The 16,128-nt window shown below is 37.2% G+C and overlaps 1 protein-coding gene across 2 annotated transcripts in view; it reads left to right on the forward strand.

Annotated features, from left to right (window-relative positions):
• SMC5 (structural maintenance of chromosomes 5) overlaps positions 1-16,128 on the forward strand; it is a 108,756-nt gene that overhangs the window by 70,740 nt on the left and 21,888 nt on the right. For both annotated transcript variants that reach the window (XM_055428375.2, XM_088837929.1), the window contains exons 10-12: positions 1,654-1,808; positions 5,304-5,417; positions 15,497-15,591. In XM_055428375.2, coding sequence (XP_055284350.1) covers positions 1,654-1,808; positions 5,304-5,417; positions 15,497-15,591 — 364 coding nt within the window. The remainder of the gene's footprint in view (positions 1-1,653; positions 1,809-5,303; positions 5,418-15,496; positions 15,592-16,128) is intronic.

Here is a 16,128-nt window from a genome sequence, read left to right on the forward strand (position 1 = left end):
GATCTTACATTGTCTTCTCAGTATGTATGACTAAGATCAATTAAAAAACATTTTAAAATGTATTTAGCAAAATGCTAGGTGTATGGTTTTAAGAGAAGACAAAACTAGATAAGACAACTTCCTGACCCACTGTCAAGAGTAAGCACTCTTTAACTATTTCAGCAATTTTTTTTCTAGTGGTTTTTCATATATCTTAATCATACTTTTGTTTCTCCATGTCTTGGTTAATCAACTTTAGATATCATCTTTTAATAGTTTGTTACTTTAGATGTGGATTTCAACTCATGACACCTCCCTTACCTATTGTTGTAATTCTTCAAGTGGGATTATTAATATTAGTAATCATAACATATATTAATGTGACTTACTATAAATATTCTTACTCTTTTTTTTGTCATTTAGCATTTGTTGATAATGCTTGAATGTATATTTATAAGCTAAAAATATTAATACTCCTAGCCTTCCTTTTTACTTTCCTCCTTTCTCATAATCTAAATCTGTAATGTGTACCCTGGTTTTTATAGTTTAAAGGCTGAAATATATTTTATTGAGAACCATAATTAAATGTTACATGTTCTGTTTATGGGTTAATTCAAACAGCTAGAAATACTAAGTATTATTTATTTACAATAGTAAAACTTGTTCACAACAGAGCCAAGTAGTATATTATGACCTAATTTCCATTCATTGATAATTTTTTTTTAAAGATTTTAATTTACCATTTTTTAGAAATGCCATTTAGTTTGGCATTTCCTTAACTGGAAAAAAAATTATCTTCTAGTTCTGAAACCTTCCATCCTCCCCCTCCCATCTAAACTGATTGTTCTCAAGGTCTGTTACATGACTGATACCTAGGACTTCTCTCACACTTTTTTTGTGTTGGATAAAAAGCTATTGCTGAATTCTGTGTCTTCACTTTTTTTTAAATTCCTTATTTTCTAAGAGTACATCTTCAGGTAACCTCCTAGGAAGAGATACTTGAGAACTGAGTCTTTGCATCCCTGAAAAATCTTTACTTTGTTATCCCCCTTTTTTGTTGTATATAAAAATCTGGCTTGAAAACAATTTTTCTCAGATTTTTGAACACCTATTGTGATTGTTTTTTGATAGGAAGTCTACTGTTTTCTCATTATTTTGTACATGGCCTGTTTATTTTTGATAGCTTAAAGATCATCTTTTCGGAGAAGGCAATGGCAAGCCACTCCAGTACTCTTGCCTAGAAAATCCCATGGATGGAGGAGCCTGGTGGGCTGCAGTCCATGGGGTCGCTAAGGGTCGAACATGACTGAGCGACTTCACTTTCACTTTTCACTTTCACCCATTGGAGAAGGAAATGGCAACCCACTCCAGTGTTCTTGCCTGGAGAATCCCAGGGATGGGGGAGCCTGGTGGGCTTCTGTCTATGGGGTCGCACAGAGTCGGACACGACTGAAGTGACTTAGCAGCAGCAGCAGCAAAGATCATCTTTTATCCCAGATGTTTGGAAATTTGAGAATGATTTGTCCACGGTGGGTCTTTTTCACTGTGCTGGATACTTGCTGAGTGGTATTTATAGCTTTTAGATCTAAGATACTCTTTTGTATTATTAATAGGTTATTTTACTAATTAAAGTTTTCAGAGAAATAATGCTTTGTGTTTTTTTCCCAATTTTAGGTGTAGATGATCATATTGTACGTTTTGACAATCTTATGAATCAGAAAGAAGATAAACTGAGACAGAGATATCGTGATACCTATGATGCTGTTTTATGGCTAAGAAATAACAGAGACAAATTTAAGCAAAGAGTCTGCGAGCCCATAATGCTCACGGTAAGAAATTTGTTCACCTTAGTAATATCTGTTAGTTTTATTATTATAATCATTGTAGATTTTGTTGTTTTAATAATTCTTAGTCTTATTAACACCCTAGTTTTCTATTAGTAGACTTGCGGCATTTGGTATGCTGATGAATCTGCACATGAGATCTGGTATGCTGATGAATCTGCACCCTTTTTAAAGGGTCTTTGATAATAAACCTATGAACTGTTTCTTGATAGAAGCATGAAACTGGCAGCTTATTGACCAAGAATCATGTATAAACTTGGTTATCTGGTTCCTTTGGCAATTGCTATTTTTTCGGTTATAATAGGCAATATAGTAAATTTTGCCAAAGGGGTAGAAAACTTCTGTAAATCTATGCTACTGATAAGGGGATACCTGACAGGACAGACAGGAAAATCATCTGCTACAAAAATGAAGCATTCTGAGGATTCTGAGAGTCAAAACCAATAATTTATTGACCTCATAAACATTTGATAGGTCTTATTGGTGACCATGGGTCATCAAGAATAGGGCAAGCTGTATTTGGTAAATTATTTAATGAAATGTGGGTGTGGATTTAATAGGAAGATTTCCATCTAAAATATTTAAAATAGGAAGTTGGGCTATGAGAAGGAATGAAAAAATAAAAACATTCTTTGCTAATGATATGTTAGACATTAAAACTTACTCCAAAATGATAAAAGGATTATTTTTACTAGATGATTCTTTCTTAACTTTGGGAAAGAATTCATTGCAGATCCTTGTAGGATTCATGACAAGTTCTGTTTTCTGTAACTCCTGTTTATAATACACTTTATTCAAAATCATTTCATATAGTTCTTTGACTTATATTACAGCGTGCATTGTATTAGCAAAATTAGTATGCATAATACTGTGTTCTCTTCTTGCTCAAATATGTATTATTAGAATATTTTTGCCAGATCAGGAAGGGAATACCTCTTTTGGATGCAGACATTATTGTTTTTATTAATCTAGTAAGGATTGAAAGAAAACACAAGAAAAAATACGTGACTCTTAGTATAATAAATTATAATGCAAGTGTTATTTTCAACAGATTTTTTATTAAAACGCCAACCTAAAAATACTGTCATCTTCTTGTCACTTGATTTACCAAGTCAGATTACTAGCTGGCATGTATTTACTTTTTAAATTGCATTTGAGTCTGAGATAAAGGGAGATACTCTGTTATTTTATCCTTTTCTGGAATAACCTTTTACCTTTCCTACCACCTCCTTCCAGCGGTATCCTGACCACACTTAACTGTACCTCCATAGGCCTTAAAAGTGTTGCCACTGGTCTCTATTTACTAATATAAGGGGGGCATTTATGATACATTCATGAATTTTAAAACAGATTACAAGATAGGTATTAGAAAGGTTTCATTTTAAAAAATAGCGAAACAGTTCAGTTCAGTTCAGTTGCTCAGTCGTGTCCAACTCTCCGCGACCCCATGAATCACAGCACGCCAGGCCTCCCTGTCCATCACCAACTCCCGGAGTTCACTCAAACTCATGTCCACAGAGTCGGTGATGCCATCCAGCCATCTCATTCTCGGTCGTCCCCTTCTCCTCCCGCCCCCAACCTTTCCCAGCATCAGTCTTTTCCAGTGAGTCAACTCGTCACATGAGGTGGCCAAAGTATTGCAGTTTCAGCTTCAGCATCAGTCCTTCCAATGAACACCCAGGATCGACCTCCCTTAGAATGGACTGGTTGGATCTCCTTGCGGTACAAGGGACTCTCAAGAGTCTTCTCCAACACCACAGTTCAAAAGCATCAATTCTTCGGCGCTCAGCTTTCTTCACAGTCCAACTCTCACATCCATACATGACCACAGGAAAAACCATAGCCTTGACTAGACGGACCTTTGTTGGCAAAGTAATGTCTCTGCTTTTTAATATATTATCAAGGTTGGTCATACATCTTAGAGTGCTACACCTCCTATGGGTACCTGTCAATGTCTTAGTACTTTGTGATGCTGTGGCTTTGAAGAACTTTGCCAAATATCTTCTTCACCAATCTCGTAAGGAATAAGAGCTCACTAAAAAGCTGATCAAGGTGCAAAACCAACAGGGTGACCAAATCTTCCTTCAGGATATCAGCAAAAAATTGTCAATTACTACAGGAAATGCACGAACTGACCAGTGACAAAAATGACCCCTACTTACGTGGCTTCTTTGAGATTCATTACCTAAACAAGCAGGTGAAATTTATCCAAGAGTTAGATGTCCATGTAACCAACTTATAGGATGTGTGGGCCCCAGAGTCTGATATGGCAGAAAATTTCTGATAAGTATATCCTGGGGGAGAATGATAATGAGAGCTAAGTCCTAGGTTGGCTTATCTATTTAAAAAAGAAAAGATGTTTTCCTATGGTGATATTGGGGTTACTTTTATCCACTGATAAAATGATTTTTTTTCATTTGTTCCACTCCTTCCAACAAAGTAGTTTGATACCAAAAAATTTGTGGAACAATAGATGTCTAATATCTATAGCGTTTATGTCTGTGTAACAATATTTTATACGACTGTGATATTTTTTTTCTGTTTGCTTGGTATATCAGTTTTCCCGTGTTTCTATACTGATTGATATCCTGTCGTTTCAAGTAATACTGACCAACAATTTATGTGACAAGCAGTGTACTAATTTTTTTGTATTATTTCTTTTAATCCACTTTTACTCCCATGAAATATAAACTTTTACTCTACCCACTTTGCAGATGAAGTAACTAAATCTTTCAGAGATTTAGATGGTACTTGATCAAGATCAGAATAGGAATGGAAGTGACATCTGTTGGATCCTAGAGCCCTAGCTCTTGAACTATTGATATCTTAGTATTTTCCATAGCACTGAGCCTCACATGCAGAAATGTCTATTAGTCAGTATTTTTGAAATAAGTGATTAAGTTTATGCTCTTGTAGTATGAACCTAAGGTTTCTCCTGAAAGCACTAATGAGTGAGTGAGTGAAGTCGCTCAGTTGTGTCCGACTCTTTGCAACCCCATGGACTGAAGCCTACCAGGCTCCTCCGTCCATGGGATGTTCCAGGCAAGAATACTGGAGTGGGTTGCCATTTTCTTCTCCAGAAGATCTTCCTGATCCAGGGATTGAACCCAGGTCTCCTGCATTGTAGGCAGAGTTACAATTAATCCATAACAAGTTTTCTTCATTAGTCTCAAAATTTTATTTAGGACTTTGTGTTTTTATACTAATTAGTTTTTGCCATGGAAGGTATGAATTTCTCTTAAAGACAATATGCATTAGGTGCTGTTAAAGTCTTAGCTTTTGCTTTACTATTATGGACAGTAAATTAAACATGTTTTAAGATGTTGACTCTTTAATACCAAACTGTTCTTTTTTTATCTACTTTTTTCTCAAGGATTGAATTTAACCTAATTAAATAAGTCTAAGTTAGATATAGTTACATTCTGTAATCAGTTTGGGTTTCATGAACATCAGCTTTTGTTTTTGTTTTGTTTTGTTTAGATAAATATGAAAGATAATAAAAATGCCAAATACATTGAAAATCATATTCCATCAAATGACCTGAGAGCTTTTGTTTTTGAAAGTCAAGAAGATATGGAGGTTTTCCTCAAAGAGGCAAGTACTAATAACCACCTTAATATTTTAACTCACTTCACACTTACTTTCCAGTGCTTGAGTTTTTAACTTCAATCTGGAGCAAAAAATGATAATGACCTGTTTTACCAGCAATAACTCTTGTGTAAAATCATTTAAATTCACTAATTTCTTTTTTGTGCCATTATTGAGGATTGAATTTGTTTTACAAGAGGACAAACAACCCATAATTCCATCTGTAACATATTTTGAAATTATGATTTGGAATTAATATGAAGTGATTCTGTCACATTAAGAAAAAGAAACATCTTAATGGTGAGCCTTTGGTCTTGGACATCCTTTTTGGAAATTTATTGGAATGAACTCAGTTTTTCTTTGGAGAGGGAAATAATATAATATTGCTTATTATAAATAAAACATCTGCACTTCCTGATGTTCCACTGGGTAAGACTGCACTTCCAGTGCGGGAGTACAGGTTCAGTCCCTGGTTGGTGAATTGAGGTCCCATGGGCTGTGTGATGCAGCCAAATAAATAAAACCTTAAAAAGAGTGAGAGTCCTATGTCTGACTAGAAAAACACCACTGACCAAGAATCTAAGCCACTAGAAACCAGCATGGCTTAGTTAAAAGCATAGACTCAACAGACAGGCTACCAGACTTTGAATTCTAGCTTTGCTGCTGTTTTCAAAAACTCAGTGCTTTGAATCTTAATTTCTTCACTATAAAATGGAGATAATATCTACTTCAAAATATGGTCATGATGATTAAATTATTAAATGAAAAAGTTAAGAGCAGTGTTAGGTACTGTAGTTTTCACTGTATAATATTAATATATATTATGAGCTATGTATGTTACTCTCTTGTCAGTAAGATTTCTTTTTCCTTTTTCAATATTCCTTCTGTTTTTAAAAAAAAACCCTGGAAAGATGAAGTTTAGATTTTATTTTGGTTTAACTTTTCTAGTAAGTCTAAGTAAGGACGGGACCCTGAATCAGCTTAAGTGGTCCTGTTTCTCTGATATACAAGTTACTGGAAAAAAATGTTTACTTTCTTTGATTTTCACTATATTGGCCTACTTCTGGTTTGGGAGTCGGCAGGGAATATGAATATATGATGAGCAGATAAAAAGGCTGAATCTACAGAAGTATAAAATGGACTCCAAAAAGTTAAGCATTTGTGTATTTAGAGCTATTTAAGTCTAAACAGTTGGGTTCTTGACCTGATGTCACTGAAAGAGTAGTTTACTTGGATTAAAAATCTGTGAGACATGGCACAGTGTGAAGGGCCTGGAATCAGGTGTAATTAGATGATTTCTGTTTTATAAATGACCAGCTTAGCCTACGTTGAGTAACTGGATTTGCCTCAAAGACTCATGCTTCCTCTGTGCTAAGAATTTGAACCATATAATAAGACATTTGTTATTTAGTCACTAAGTCGTGTCCACCTCTTCTGTGACCCCATGACTGTAGCCCACCAGGCTCCTCTGTTCATGGGATTTCCCAGGCAGGAATACTGGAGTGGGTTGCCATTCCCATCTCTAGGGGATCTTCCCAACCAAGGGATCAAACCTGTGTCTCCTGCATCTCCTGCATTGGCAGGCAGATTCTTTTACCACTGAACCACCCATCTATTGGCCTTGAAATAATGGTACTAGATGCCATGGTCTTAGTTTTTTGAATGTTGAATTTTAAGCCAGCTTTTTCATTCTCCTCTTTCACCTTCATAAAGAGGCACTTTAATTCCTCTTCGCTTTCTGCCATTAGGGTAGTGTCATTTTCATATCTTTATTGATATTTCTCCCAGCAATCTTGATTTCAGGTTATGCTTCATGCAACCCGACATTTTGCATCATGTACTCTGCATAGGAGTTAGATGAGCGGGATGACGGTATACAGCCTTGATGTACTCCTTTCACAATTTTGAACCATTCTTTTGTTCCATATGTGATTCTCAACTGTTGCTTGACCTGCATACAGGTTTCACAGGAGGCAGGCAAGGCAGTCTGGTATTCCCATCTTTTGAAAAATTTTCCACAGTTTGTTGTGATCCATGCAGTCAAAGGCTTCAGCATAGTCGGTGAAGCAGTAGATAATTTTCTGGAACTCTCTTGCTTTTTCTATGATCCAATGGATGTTGGCAGTTTGATCTCTGGTTCCTCTGCTTTTTCTAAATACAGCTTGTTGTACATCTGGAATTTCTTGGTTCACATACCGTTGAAGCCTATCTTGAAGGATTTTGAACATTACCTTGCAAGCATATTAAATGAGGGCAGTTGTGCAGTAGTTTGAACATTGTTTGGCCTTGCCTTTTTTTGGGATAGGAATGAAAACTGACTTTTTCCAGTCCTGTGTCCACTGCTGAGTTTTGCAGATTTGCTGGTATATCTAGTGCAGCACTTTAACAGCATCATCCTTTAGGATTTGCAATAGCTTAGCTGGACTTCATCACCTCCACCAGCTTTGTTCATAATGATGCTTCCTAAAGCACATTTGACTTCAAACTCCAGGATGTCTAGTTCTAGGTGAGTGATCACACATCGTGGTTGTCTGGGTCATGAAGATCTTTTTTGTACAGTTCTTCTTTGTACTCTTGCCTGTGTGTCTGACTCTGCAACCTCATGGACTATACAGTCCATGGAATTCTCCAGGCTAGAATACTGGAGTGGGTAGTCGTTTCCTTCTCCAAGGGATCTTCCCAGGTCACCCACATTGCAAGTAGATTTTTTACCAGCTGAAAGTTTGGTCCTGGAGTACAATATTAATATATATTATGAGCTATGTATGTTACTCTCTTGTATGTTCTTGCCAGCTTTTCTTAATATCTTCTCCTTCTGTTAGGTCTATACTGTTTCTGTCCTTTATTGTGCCCATCTCTGCATGAAATATTCCCTTGGTATCTCTGGTTTTCTTGAAGAGATCTCTACTCTTTCCCATTCTATTGTTTTCCTCTGTTTCTTTGCATTGTTCACTTAAAAGGCTTTCTTATCTCTCCTTACTATTGTTTGGAACTCTGCATTCAGATGGGTATATCTTTCCCTTTCTCCTTTGCCTTTCACTTCTCTTCTTTACTCAGCTATTTGTAAGACCTCCTCAGACAACTATTTGCCTTCTTGCATTTCTTTTTTTTGGGGATGGTTTTGGTCACCACCTCTGTACAGTGTGATGAACCTCCGTCTATAGTACTTCAGGCAGGCAGTCTATCAGATCTAATCCCTTCCATCTATTTGTCACTTCCACTCTATAATCATAAGGAATTTAATTTAGGAAGTACCTGAGTAGCCTCGTCCTATGTTCTTCAATTTAAGTCTGAATTTTGCAATAAGGAGTTCATGATGTGAGCCACAGTCTCCTTGTTTTGTTTTTGCTGACTGTATAGAGCTTCTCCATCTTCAGGTGCAAAGAATATAAACAGTCTGATTTCTATCTTGACCATCTGGTGGTGTCCATGTATAGGGTCTTCTCTTGTGTTGTTGGAAGAGGGTGTTTGCTATGACCAGTGTGTTCTCTTGGTAAAACTCTGTTAGCTTTTGCCCTGCTTCATTTTGTACTCCAGGACCAAACTTGCCTGTTACTCCAGGTATTTCTCGACTTCCTACTTTTCCATTCCAGTCCCCAATGATGAAAAGGACATCTTTTTTTTTTTTTGGTGTTAGTTCTAGAAAGTCTTGTAGATCTTCATAGAATTGTTCAACTTAGGCTTCTTTGGCATTAGTGGTTGGGGCATAAACTTGGATTACTGTGATATTGAATGGTTTCCCTTGCAGACAAACAGATCATTCTGTCATTTTTGAGATTGCACCCAAGTACTGCATTTCAGTCTCTTTTGTTGACTGTGAGAGCCACTCCGTTCTTTCTTAAGGAATTCTTGCTCACAGTAGTAGATATAATGGTCATCTGAATTAAATTTGCCCATTCCTGCCCATTTTAGTTCAGATTCCTAAAATGTCGATGTTCATTCTTGCCATCCTGTTTGCCATCTTCTTACCACTTCCAATTTACCTTGATTCATGGAACTAACATTCCAGGTTTCTGTGTAATACTGTTCTTTAGAGCCGTGGACTTTACTTTCACCACCAGACACATCCACAACTGGGCAGTGTTTCCACTTTGGCTCAGCTTCTTCATTCCTTCTGAAGCTATTTCTCTGCTCTTCTCCAAACTGGAAAACAACTATTCCAAAGAAGTTCTGAGTCACTGCTGCAAAAGTTCTAGGCCCCACAACAGACTTCCCAACCTGGGGATCCAGCAAAGGGACTGAGAACCCCCAGGGAATTTGTCTTTGAAGGACAATGGGATTTGATTACAGACTTCCATAGGAGTGGGAAACAGAGACACTTGGAGGACACAAGCAAATCTTGTGCACACCAGGACCCAGGAGAAAGGATCAGTGATGCCACAAGAGACTGAGGCAGACTTAACCTATGTGTGTTTGGGAGCCTGGCAGAGGTGTGGGTCAGTGGTGGCCTACCGCTGGGTTGGGGGCTGTAACTGCAACATTCTGGGAGGCAGGGCATGCTGGCATAAGTCCTTTTGAAGGAGGTTGCCATTACTGCCATTACCCCTACCATAGTTTGGCCTCAGGCCACAATACAGGAAGGGAACACAGCCCCACCAGTCAGCAGAAAATTGGATTAAAGATTTACTGAACATGGCCCCGCCTACCAGAACAGGGCCCAGTTTTCCCCACGGCCAGTCCCTCTCATCAGGAAGCTTCCACAAGTTTCTTTTCTCATCCCTCAGAGGGCAGACAGAATGAAAACCACAATCACAAAATTCTAGCCAGACTTATCACATGAATCACAACCTTACCTAACTCAGTGAAATTATGGGTCATGCTGCGTAGGGCCACCCACCACGGACGGGTCATGGTGGAGAGTTCTGACAAAACGTGGTCCACTGAAGAAGGGAATGGCGAGCCACTTAGGTGTTCTTGCCTTGAGAACCCTGTGAACAGTATGAAAAGGCAAAAAGATATGACAGTGAAATATGAACCCCCCAGTTTGGTAGGTGTCCAACGTGCTACTGGAGCAGAGCAGAGAAATGGCTTCAGAAGGAATGAAGAGGCTGAGCCAAAGAAACAACTTTCTTCATGGTATTTGCCATTTTTATATACTACCATGTACTGCCATGGGGTTTCTCCAGTGGCTCAGCGGTAAAGAATCGGCTTGCAGTGCAAGAGACATAGGAGACAAAGAGTTTGATCCCTGGGTTGCGAAGGTCCCCTGGAGGAGGGCATGGCAACCCACTCCAGTGTTCTTACCTGGAGAATCCCATGGACAGAGGAGCCTGGCAAGCTAGAATCTATAGGGTTGCAAAGAGTTAGACACAACCGAAGCGACTTAGCACACACAGCACACATGTACTGCCATCACAGTTTTTACCATACCTAGGTACTGACTATACTATTTAAATTTTTTAAAAATAACTTCTTGTTACTGAAATGAAATATTCTAAAAGGAAGTATAATGTCATTACCAAATTAGAAAAATAATTTGCATAACAGTAAAGACAAGAACAACAGTATTAGTAAATCCTGTGTCTGTGTTGTTGCTTTCTGAAAGCAGATAATCTGATTTTTTGTTTTAAAAGACATAATAAGGAGTTAAAGATATGCTGAACCATATATCATTGGTATGATTGGACATATTGACAGGGATTTGAAAAAGAAATTGCTTTCTCATTGTATAATACAATTTTATTTAGTGTAACCATTAAAACAATAGATTTTTAAAACTTAAATGAGCTGCATACTAATATTGATTTAGGGCAATATTGTTTTATCTGTGCCTACACCTGTCTGTTTCTTTAATGACTTATTTTGATATAACTTCAGAAACTTCCAGAGAAGTTGCAAGAGTCATACATGTGACAGGTGTATACTTTTTACCCAGATATGCTAATTATTTACATTTTGCTCTATTTGCTTTATTTAAAAAATTTTTTAAATATTTGTTTTATATTGGAGTATAGTTGATTTACTATACTGTGTTGCTGTGTTAGTTTCATAAATACAGCAAAGCGATTCAGTTATATAATACATATGCATGTATCTATTCTTTTGTAAATTCTTTTCCCATTTAGGTTACTACAGAGTACTGAGCAGAGTTTCCTGGGCTATACAGGAAACTTGTTGGTTATCTCTCTTCCATACAGCAGTGTGTACATGTCTATCCCAAACTCCTAATCTATCCCTTCCCCACACTGTTCCCTCTGGTAACCGTAAGTTCTGTAAGTCTGTGCTTTTTCAGTTTCATTTATTTATTGAAGTATAGTTGACTTATTAGTTTTGGGTTTACAATACAGTAATTCTATGTTTATACAGATTACATACCATACAAAGTTAGTGTAAAATATTGGCTATATTCCCTGTACTGTGCCTTATTGAAATTGGCTTCTGGAAGTAAGCATTGTAGGGGTTCTATTTGTGAATTGTTTCGTGGGTTAAGCAATTACAAAGCATTTATGAGAAATTGGATGAAAAGTTATAACACCAGATGCGGTTGAGTGTGGCTCATAATATGTGGTGAACTGAGGTAGCTGGTGGATGTTTGAGAAGTATTTGTGTACAAATTATGTCTCGTCCCATACAGCTTCATTCAGCTGGGTATAATTTTTTACATTCACCTAGAGAAAACTTTATTTTTCTTATGTAATTGCACATAAGCAACTATGAGAGTCACATACTGTTTAAATGGTCCCCTAATATATAAATTATTTGGAATAAATTTTTCTTCAAAACAAGCATTATAGCCATTTACAGCAACATGGATGGACCTAGAAAATGTCATACTTAGTGAAGTAAGTCAAGAGAAGGAGAAATACTGTTTGACATCCCTTATATGTGGAATCTAAAATGAAATGATACAAATGAACTTACAAAACAAAGAGTCTCACAGACTTAGAGAATGAACTTATGTTTGCCAGAGGGAAGGGATAGTTAGGGACTTTGGAATGGTCATGTACACACTGCTGTATTTAAAATGGATAGCCAACAAGGACCTACTGTATAGCTCATGAAACTCTGCTCAGTGTTATGTGGCAGCTTGGATGGGAGAGGGGTTTAGGAGAGAATGGATACATGTATATGTATGACTGAGTCCCTTCACTGTTGTGAAACTATCATGAGACTTAATTAGCCATACCTGAATACAAAATAGAAAGTTCAAAAGTGAAAAAAAAAAAGCATTATAGTACAACTATTTTTCTGTTTGTAATTATATATGTGGAGAGACTTTGAAAATATTCTGTTGTTCATGGAACTACCTAATAGGTTTCAGTTCAGTTCAGTTCAGTCACTCAGTCATGTCCAACTCTTTGTGACCCCATGAATCACAGCACACCAGGCCTCCCTGTCCATCACCAACTCCCGGAGTTCACTCAAACTCATGTCCATCGAGTCGGTGATGCCATCCAGCCATCTCATTCTCTGTCATCCCCTTCTCCTCCTGCCCCCAATCCCTCCCAGCATCAGAGTCTTTTTCAGTGAGTCAACTCTTCGCATGAGGTGGCCAAAGTATTGGCATTTCAGCTTTAGCATCAGTCCTTCCAATGAACACCCAGGACTGATCTCCTTTAGAATGGACTGGTTGGATCTCCTTGCAGTCCAAGGGACTCTCAAGAGTCTTCTCCAACACCACAGTTCAAAAGCATCAATTCTTCGGCGATCAGCTTTCTTCACAGTCCAACTCTCACATCCATACATGACCACTGGAAAAACTATAGCCTTGAGTAGACAGACCTTTGTTGGCAAAGTAATGTCTCTGCTTTTTAATATGCTATCTAGGTTGGTCATAACTTTCCTTCTAAGGAGTAAGCATCTTTTAATTTCATGGCTGCAATCATTAAGAACCATTAATGATTCGAATTGTTCTTTCTGTATTTATTAATTGATATTATACTATATGAGGAAATGCTTTTTCTCCTTCACTTATTTGGACTTCACTGGTAGTTCATATGGTAAAGAATCTGCCTGCAATTCAGGAGACCCAGGTTCGATCTCTGGGTCAGGAAGATCCCCTGGAGAAGGGAATGGCAACCCACTCCAGTGTCCTTGCCTAGAGAATTCCGTGGACAGACCATGGGGTTGCAAAGAGTCAGACACGACTGGGCAACCGACACTAAGATAGTGCTTTTTCTTCTCCATTTATTTACTCATTTATTATATAGATTCATAGGCTTTTACGTCTTAGGGATTTTAATCCATTACTATCATTATCTATTTGAACGCTCAAATTGTTCCAGATTTGGCCAGTGAGACCTTCAGGCTGATCCCTGTGTGGTATTTTGCCAATGTGTTTTGAGCACTACTTACTTTCTGGCAGAGCAAGCATGTTGACTTAACTTTATCTTGCTCTGTCTGGGCCTTAAAAATCAGCCTTTTCCCCAAAGAACCCTAGTTATTAGAAACTTAGGATGTGGATGCTGATGTGTCCATTGATGCTAGTTTCTCATGGTTTCTAAGCCCTCACATGCAAACTTTTATACCTATATTTATTTCTGTATTTATCTGGAGAACAAAAGTGCTTAAGGGCACCAGGAGTTCACACTGATGCTTCGAATTACAGTCGAACACAACAGGGTACCTTCTACTCTTTTTCCTTTGCATATTTGTAATATCCTACTGTAGCACTGGAAAAATACCCCTTTCTTCCCCTTACCATCAATTTATTTACTGATTTGTTCAAGCTTAAAATGCTATGAAAGTAGTCAAAGCGTACTAGGCTGTGAAAGTAGTTTTAGCAGTGCTGTTTGTGCCACCATGAAATCCCTCCAGTCCATCATCCCATCATGTCTCTCAGCAGTATTTTATCTTTTTCTGTGTTTATGTCTTATACATCTTTTGTTAAATATGTTCGTAAGTATTTAATGTCTTTTTGACACTCTTATAAATGGATTTATAAAATTCATTTTCCAGTTGTTCACTGGTAGTACATAAACATAATTTGATTTTTTTCATTGCCCTCTATCTTGTGACCCTATTGAATTCATTTCCTGAATTCTGGTAGTTGCTTTATAGATTCCATAGGACTTTCTGTGTAGAAAATTACCATCTTTGCAAACATATCTTTTTACTTGTTCTTTTTCAATCTTTTACCTCTTTATTGTGCTTCACTACATTGTCTAGCTCTTCTAGGACAATGCTGAAAAAAAGTGGTAAGATTTGATATCCCTACTTGTTCCCAAGCCTAGGGGGAAAACACTTAATAATCCACAATTAAGTACTGTATCTGCTATATGCTTATCATAGATGCCCTTTATCACATTGAGGAAGTTTCCTTCTATTCCTAGTTAGCTGAAAAGTCTGAGATAATCTTATGGCTTTTGTACTTTATTCTGACAATACAGTAAGTTAGACTGATGTAGCATTCAAAGTCAACCAATCTCATATTCCTGGGATAAACTTGACTGGGTCATGTGTAGTGTTTATATATTGCTAGATTCTGTTTCGGAGAAGGCAGTGGCACTCCACTCCAGTACCCTTGCCTGAAAATCCCATGGACGGAAGAGCCTGCTAGGCTGCAGTCCATGGGGTCGCTAGGAGTTGGACATGACTGAGCAACTTCACTTTCACTTTTCACTTTCACACATTGGAGAAGGAAATGGCAACCCACTCCAGTGTTCTTGACTGGAGAATCCCAGGGACGGGGGAGCCTGGTGGGCTGCTGTCTGTGGGGTCACAGAGAGTCGGACACGACTGAAGTGACTTAGCAGCAGCAGCAGATTCTGTTACTAATATTTTGTTTAGGATTTTTGTATATGTGTTCAGGAGGGATAGTGTAATGTTTTATACTGGAATCATAAAATGACTTGGGAAGTGTCCCGTCCTTCTGTGTTCTGAAAAGGAGTCTTGGTGTTACTGCTTCCTTATCTGTTTGATAGACTTTATCAGTGAAAATAATAAAAGAAATGTACTTTCTGTGAAAACACATAGCTATTAATATCACCACACTAAAAGGTTTCTTTTTTAATCTCAGTAAAAAGTTAGTGTTCAATTTTTTTTTATCATCCCATGAATGCCAGTAAGAATAATATCATAACTTTAAAAATCTTCATTGAAAGTATATGGTAATTAAAGTAGTATTTTATTTTCCTTATATTAAGGTTCGTGACAATAAAAAATTAAGAGTAAATGCTGTAATTGCTCCTAAGAGTTCATATGCAGACAAAGCACCTTCAAGATCTTTGAATGACCTGAAGTAAGTCTTGAAAATAGTATTAGAACTAAGCTGTTTTTTTGAATATTGAATAATCATTTATTTCTTAAATATATTTGAATTATCTCTTTGTCACACAAATATGTTTATTATAGGCTGTATATCCCTTTTAGGATCTCTACTTAAGTCTAAGAAGGCAAAATCTAGGCCCAGAAACAAATTGTGGTATTCTTAGTATATGATGGTAATTTTCCAAATCATTGGAATAATATTGGACTATTTAGTGAGCTCCTAAAATAGTTGGTTAGTTATTGGGGAAATGGATAAATCACTTCATAACATAACAGTAATTTCCAGAAGGATCAAATGGAAATACTACAGTTATAAAACTACTGCAAGTAAATAAAGTCTTAACTCTATAAAAGCAATGGTAGAAACCACAAAAGAAGAGATTAATAATTTGTAATTATAAATATTAAACTTTTCTGATCAGGAAATAAAATCATTTAAGTGATTAACTTCCTGTACCATCATTCATTTATGTTTTGTTTATTGTTTCTTCACTTGTCAACTGTGAGA

Source organism: Moschus berezovskii, chromosome 7 (genome assembly GCF_049115385.1).
Source record: "Moschus berezovskii isolate FMDL1 chromosome 7, NW_MosBer_1.0, whole genome shotgun sequence".
Lineage (NCBI taxonomy): Eukaryota > Metazoa > Chordata > Mammalia > Artiodactyla > Moschidae > Moschus > Moschus berezovskii.